Consider the following 7,473-nt stretch of genomic DNA (forward strand, 5'->3'; position numbering starts at 1 on the left):
TAGATAGGCAGGGCCCGCTGTCACTCGCGCAGCTGGGCGGATCTCATCTAAGTCGTGATCCGCTCCGGCTGCGGCGTCTCTGTATACCGCGAGCTGTAGCTCCCTATATACTGAGCTTAGGGTGACGGGAGGATGCTAGTTTGTGTCCTCCCGTTACCCTAAGGAGAACTATGGGGAAAAACACTGACCTCATAGTTCTCCTTTAATCATTTGGTGAGAATAAAAGTTTACATAGAGTAACTGTATTTAAATCTTTTCAATGTTTCTAAAGTTCCATTAGAATCTGACAGCATTCAACTCCAGCTTACCTGTTGAGGATCCCAGGACCCTGAGAGCCCTGGCATGCAAACTTCAGTGGTCAGCTGACCGCACCTCCTGCCATAGTGTTTGCCAGTGAAATTGCCCTTTAGGCCCCATTCACACCAGGGCGGAAGCGTTTTAGCGCAATTTTTGAAAGGGTGTTTTTAATCGCGTATCAGCGCTGAAGCGTTTCCATTGCAATCTATAATCTAATAGCTCAGGGAGCATTTTGGGCAGCAGGCAGTTCAGGTCGCGCAGCACGATTCTGCTACATGCGTTTTCTGCTCATATGTCAGCTTGTTTTCAGCTGTCCAATGAGAAGCGGGCTCAGCTGCTGTAACGCGCATAAAAAAAAAGGCGAGGAATCACGCAGAACGCTCTAATCAGCGCATTTCAATTGAAGTCTATGGAGCAAAACGAGCTGATCAGCGCAACAAAAGAAGCTCGGGGACTATTTCAAGAGACGGGCGTAATTTTACACGCGATTCCATGAACGGCCCTCATAGGAATGTATGCAATTTTTTTGTTTTCATGCGTTTCAGCGTGGAATAATCTGTGTGACGAAACCGCCCTGGTGTGAGCGGGACCTCATAGTCATAGACTGGAGGGGTAACGAAGCGGGGCCAGCCTCTGTACCAAAGGTATAAGTTGAAATTTGCAAACCAGAGTGCACTGGGTGTTTGGTATCTCCGAAATCTGTATTGGCATTCAAGCATCCTGAGGTTCCTCCTATCTCATACCAATGGCACTAGAAACTGATCTTTTTAGGCTATGGTCAGTGATTGACACGAGTTAAAGGAGAACTATGTGGGTCAGGGCTTTCCCCATAGTTCTCCTTAGGGTAACGGGAGGACACAAACTAGCGTCCTCCCGTCACCCTAGGCTCAGTATATAGGGAGCTACAGCTCGCGGTATACTGAGACGCCGCAGCTGAAGCGGATCCTGACATTTGTGCCGGGATCCGCCCAGCTCCGTGACTGACAGCTGGCTCTGCCTATCTAGAGGCAGAGCCAGCTGTACCCTCCCCCATCCGTTCCACCAGTCAGCGCTGGAGGATCGGAGCGGGGAGGGGGGAGTGAAAAGCACCCCCCTCATAGTTCTCCTTTTAAAACCCCGCAAACATATATTTCCTGAAAGCCAAGACCCTATAGAATAAAATGTTGGCAGTAGCAAATCCAGCCCCTCCCCCTGTCACGGCAGAGAGCCGTGACAGGATCGAGAGGTGAGCGAACGCCGGTATGTGTTCTCTCACCTCCCGATCTACTGAGCCGACCTGTGACAGTCTCATTGTCACAGGTCGCCCCGAACTATGAGGTGAGGGAAAAGCCCCCCCCCCCCCCTCATAGTTCTCCTTTAAGCCAATGCCCTCATTACATTATACTGTAATATCTAATGGTAGATATCTGTGAGAATATTTGCTGAGATTCATAACTGTCCTTTTTTTTCACACACATTGTATCCTAATAGAATTGGTTATACATTGAACTCTTTTATAGTTTGTACATTTAACATTTTCATCTTTTTTTTTCTCCTGAAGGTGTGAAGCCTCTCGGAGATAAATGGGACCCGACAGCCGCCGAAAAATTTCACAGCTGCGTCGCTGGAATAAAGCTGCGTGCGAAAGCCGTTTCCAGAAAGTTAAATGGCTACTTAGTCCAGTTGGCGGCGAGCGAGAGCGGTGAAGCCATCGCCGATGTTCTCCTTGCCGAGAAAGTTGCCGTTCCCGATGATGATTTTAAAAGTGATGTCTCTGCTATGGGGCCCGGCCCGGGCCTGGCAGCGCGCAAGGCGTACGAAGGCGGCAGCCCAGCCCGTTCTCACGTGGAACACAAACTGACAAAGGAGACGATCGCATCTCCTCTTTACAGTTCTCCCGCGAAGGAACCGACATGCTCATCTCATGAAGAGTCGTATTCTCATTCTGTCCAGCCCATTAACTCTACTCTGCCCGCACTTCAAGAAATCGAGGCTGCAACAAATACTCCTAACGAATCCTTTTCCCATCTCACCCCAATATCTACTGCTAGAGCGAACCATTCTGGTAATGCTGCATTATGTCTTCACAGACCGGTAGATACGGGTTACTCTACACCGTCCTTCCAAAAAGACTTTACCTCTTCCACTAAAGACGTGAGTTCTGCAAGTCCCGCAGTGCCTGCTCACAGAGAGTCGGCTTCTGGTAACATTGAAGCATCCCGATGTAGAGGGTTAGGCTCTGCTGCGTCTCCTTTACCATCGCCGAGTAGGCTGACGTTCCCCCGTGCTGCTTGTCCTCGTCTGGAGAACGGGCCCGTCTCTACTAAGGACTCGCCTCCTTCACCGGATAAGTTGAAGTCTACACTGGTTGGCTATTCTCGGTTCACTTCTGCATGTTATCCTCCTCGTGCCGGACCGCCATGTAACGGATCTAACCGACCAGCCCAAAGGGAACTGCCTACCGCCGACTCAACCCGGAGAGATTTACAACCATCTGAATGTCCAGCTGCCAGCCAACCAGCACCCTCTGTATGTGAGGATCTGCCAACTCCTGCTACTTCAAAGCAGCCGTCTTCAGTCGTCCTGGAGGCCAGAGGTGAGTCTGTGCACATGTGTAAGATTGTGTTTGAAATCCGTGTTTATTCCATGTGCACTGGGTGGCCGGATTATTATGACCCCCCCATCAGTACTTCGTTGGGCCGCCTGGTGACTCCACGAGATGATGAAAGGTGATGCGAGGAATCTGACACGGCACTGTTACCCTTCTGTTGTCTTGCACCAGTCTTGCCCCTCCCCCGTTCTGCCCTAACATTGACTAGTCGCTGACGGCCACAATTCGCACGCTCAGACCCAGATTTTCGGCTGACAGTCCGGTCTTTAAACACTTTAACAACAGCCGCTCATGAACATGTAACGAATTCTGCTGTTTTGCTGATACTCGCTCCATGGCTCCGAGCGCCAACAATCATCCCGCGTTCAAAGGCTGTTAAATCGTCGTGGTAACCAACCCACTTCCCTATTTATAATGGTCTGGCCCTCTAGCAACTTCAGCGCCAAATTATAGCTAATTAGCCTACAAACGTCAGGTGGTCATAATAATCCGGCCACTCGGTGTATATAATAATCCGGCCACTCAGTGTATATAATAATCCGGCCACTCGATGTATATAATAATCCGGCCACTCAGTGTATATAATAATCCGGCCACTCGGTGTATATAATAATCCGGCCACTCAGTGTATATAATAATCCGGCCACTCGGTGTATATTACACTGTGTAGTATAATGTACCCCAATGTCTGGTACTCTGTAAATGTATATACTATTATTGCTGTTATGATTATTAGTACAGGTATTTATACAGTGCCAACAGTTTACTGTCAGGTTCTGCACTCAAGAAGCTTACAACCTAAGGTTCCTATATTACATACATACATACATGCATGCATACACTCACACACATGCCAGGGCCAATTTACACGGGAGACTACTAACCTAGCAGCATGTCATTGGAAAGTGGGAGAAAACCCCGGTAAGCACACACAAGGAGAACATGCAAACTGACCGGATTAGAGCTGAGGACCCCAGTGCTACAAAGCAGTAGTGTTACCCACCGCTTCCACCCATTTACATGAATTGACGGTTCCCCAGGCGTGCTATTTCGGACTTCTCTTGTTCTATTTTGGCTTGGTGAATGTTCCATTGAAAGCATTTTCTTATATCTGCTTGTTAAGTTAAATAAAAAAATCCTGCCAGAAATCTTTTGCGCGGATAGCTTCCTGTGCTGTCTGCCTGTGTTGCGCTCTGATCAGTTAGTCGTAAGGTCACTCTTTTGGTCTAGAGAGCACATTCTGTGTTAAGGAGATGTTCTGTAGCCCAGTCTTAGGGTGACAACCCTCACATTGTATCCATGGAGGAGCAGCGTTGTGACCCTAAGACAGAAAGTGTGTTACTGGCAGCAGTGGTGCCATTGGAGGGGTGACACCAAAATGACAGTCATTTTGGGGTCACCCCTTATGAAATGTCGGTCACGGACCGAGAGCGTCAGGAGAGAGGAGGGGACCCGACGGCATACCTCATCCCACCGGGTGAACGTCCCCTCCTCTCTCTGCCGGCGTCCATCACAAAGGTGGCTGGCGTAAAAACAAAACACTGCGCATGCGCAAAGACGTCACGGCGGGGTGTCACCCGGTCCCCGCCCCCAGGGGACACCCACCCTCGGGACGGCACTGACTGGCAGGATCACCAGGTGAAAATATAGGTAGCCCCAATGCAAGGGTTAATGTTGAAAAAAAAATCCTGGACTTCAACTTTTAAATATATTTAATCTAAAGGAATCATTTACATGGTAACCCCCCACTATCCTAAATGGAGCCGTATAGCTGTTTGGATTGGCGGTGGAAGCGAGACATACAGACACCTTATGTTCTTCTCTACATAGCAGACCAGTAATCGAATGCTTCACTGAGGTTTAAAGGAGAACTATGGGGTCAGGGCTTTTCCCCATAGTTCTCCTTAGGGTAACGGGAGGACACAAACTAGCGTCCTCCCGTCACCCTAGGCTCAGTATATAGGGAGCCACAGCTCGCGGTATACTGAGACGCCGCACCTGGAGCGGATCCCGACAATTGTGCCGGGATCCGCCCAACTGCGTGAGTGACAGCTGGCTCTGCCTATCTAGAGGCAGAGCCAGCTGTACCCTCCCCCGTCCGTTCCGCCAGTCAACGCTGGCGTTGTTTTTGGATTCCTGATCTTCAGAAATCTTTCCCTGGATTGTTCATGAATGTTTTTTTCATCCCGTCTTCCTGATTATGAAGTAGTAATCTTTCTTGCTTGGTGATCGGTTTGGTATTCGCATCCCTAAACACCCGACTTATGTCTCTAGGCGTCAGTATGGCGCAGAGCTGGACGTCTGTCGATTTGCCTCCAAATGAGCCGCTTGCAGCATGTGTGCTAAGAGTGAGAAGTCCGGACTTGATGTACGTTTTCCCAAAAGACAACAGAGGTGAGAAAACTGACTGAGAACTTCTTCTGTAACTTTTTTATATAAATGTTTATTATGTGCTATGTCCCATGCTGACATATATGTCCAACATCACTCACAGCTTTACATAGGATATAAAACCATTTACTTTTATCCTCTACCACAAAACAGACTATTATTATTAGGGATGCACCGATATATCCGCCGAAAATGCCACTTTTGGCTAAAGGCCGAAAGTGCCATTTTCCTGCCGATCGGCGCATCCCAGGTTTCTTTCCTCCCCGCTGGGCGCTGCTCTGTGTCCCAGCGGGGAGGAGAGAAAGTGTGACAGCCGGACCGAGCGCTGCGGGAGGAGAGCGATGTGAGCGGCCGGCATCTCTCCTCCCACACCGGAGAAAGCCCGCGCTGTCACAGGAGGCGGAGCTCTCCTCCCCGCACCGCTCTCGCTCAGCCTCCTGTGACATCGTGTCAGAGAGGAGAGAGAGCGCAAACACTCAGTGATGAGTGAGTGTCTGTACATAATTGAGGACATGCTATGTGTACTATATCTTCAATTATGAATGAATAGGAAGTCATGTACATCACTTCCTGTTCATTCACGATTGTGGTTATAGTAAACACACTCTGTCCTCATGTTATGAATGATCAGGAACACTCCTAGAGTATTCCTGTTCATTGATAACGGGGGATACAGAAAAAGAGATTTGAGGACTAAACGTAAAGTAAAAGATAAAAATATTTCATAAAAAATGAATTAATAAATAAAACATTTGAAAAAATTTAAATAAAAACATTTTCGGTTTCGGCCTGACATTCTTTTTATTTTTGGTTTTTAGTTTCGTTTTTTAAATTTCTATTTCGGTGCACCTCTAATTATTATTCCCATACAGGATTTGTATAGTGCCAGCAGTATGTGCAGTGCTTTACAATATAAAGGGAGACATTACAGTGTCTTGATTTGTGTGAGCTTACAATCTAAAAGTCTTATTGTCCGTCCCATTAATCCATGAATGGTGTACTTGATTATCCTGTGGAGGGGAGTTCCACTCATTGGGTATTAAAGCTCAACTCCGGGCACCACGTTTGATTTCCTTTCTTTATTTCTCATTAAAAAAAAAAGAGATTTGAGGTACATTGAACAATTGTTTTCAGAATAATGTATCGCATAACATAAAAGGGGGTGAATGTGATAGTCCCGGACTCCCGCCAGTTCGTTTCATGAATACCTGTTGACCTGAAAAGTGAATCGGCATCTTTCCTGCATAATAATAACATTCTAGGATGGGTTAGAATCTAAGGTTCTCAACCTTTCTAGGGCTGGGACCCCTTGGTAACATTTGCCAAGTTGTGTTGACCCCCCAACGGTAAAATTTAGGGATGACGGGGCTGCTGCAGCGACATCTGGCGGGAGAACTGACACTGCTGCGCTAGGAGAGGGCTGAGGAGGACTGTCACCTAGCACAGCAGAAATCACACAGCGACCCCCCAGCTAGAGAACCGCTGGAGTACGCCGTCAGAATAAAAAAAAAACACCCTAGGAATGCATAGCTAGATTTCTATTGGCTATTTCACTTTGCAATAGCCAATAGCAAACTAGCTATCGCACCCGCCCTCTGCTGCTGCCAATCAGTAGTGGGGACCTGATGGAGAACTTCAGGTCCCCCTCTGCTGATTGGCAGCAGCAGAGGGCGGTTGCAATAGCTAGTTTGCTATTGCAAAGTGAAAAAGCCAATAGGAATCTAGCTATGCATTCCTAGGGCGTTTTTTTTTTTTTTTTTCTGACTTACGGCCCCCGATGTCAGACAAAAAAAAAAAAACGATCGCGGGGAAAGGTTTACTCTGCTCGGGAGAAAGTGTTTCGCTCCCAGGCGGCCGGGAGACGCTATCTAATAGCAGGAGACTCCCTGGCGACCCCCTGGCACAATCGTCATTCGACCCCCCCGAAAGGGTCGCGACCCACATGTTGAGAACCGATGGGTTAGATGGTCAAGGTTGTTCCTTCTTGGTCGTTGTCATGCTATATTTGTCCACAGAGGCCATGTGGCCTTCTTAGGAGTGCACAGGAAGGGAAGTGGTCTGGAGGGTGTAGGGAAGATGTCTGGGGGGTCAAGGGAACGTCCCGGGGATGTTTAGAGAAGGGTGTAGTAGGGGGAACTTCATAGAAAGCAATGAAGGGGAAAGGGGTGAACTGGGTATGAGAAGGGAGGTTGGGT

At 48.2% G+C, this 7,473-nt stretch overlaps 1 protein-coding gene across 1 annotated transcript in view; it reads left to right on the forward strand.

The window, feature by feature from the left end:
* TDRD1 (tudor domain containing 1) overlaps window positions 1-7,473 on the forward strand; it is a 54,628-nt gene that overhangs the window by 35,436 nt on the left and 11,719 nt on the right. The window contains exons 17-18 of the mRNA XM_018570757.1: window positions 1,838-2,872; window positions 5,162-5,281. Coding sequence (XP_018426259.1) covers window positions 1,838-2,872; window positions 5,162-5,281 — 1,155 coding nt within the window. The remainder of the gene's footprint in view (window positions 1-1,837; window positions 2,873-5,161; window positions 5,282-7,473) is intronic.

The sequence above is a fragment of the Nanorana parkeri genome, unplaced genomic scaffold (assembly GCF_000935625.1).
Source record: "Nanorana parkeri isolate BGI_ZX_2015 unplaced genomic scaffold, ASM93562v1 scaffold1592, whole genome shotgun sequence".
NCBI classification, from domain to species: domain Eukaryota; kingdom Metazoa; phylum Chordata; class Amphibia; order Anura; family Dicroglossidae; genus Nanorana; species Nanorana parkeri.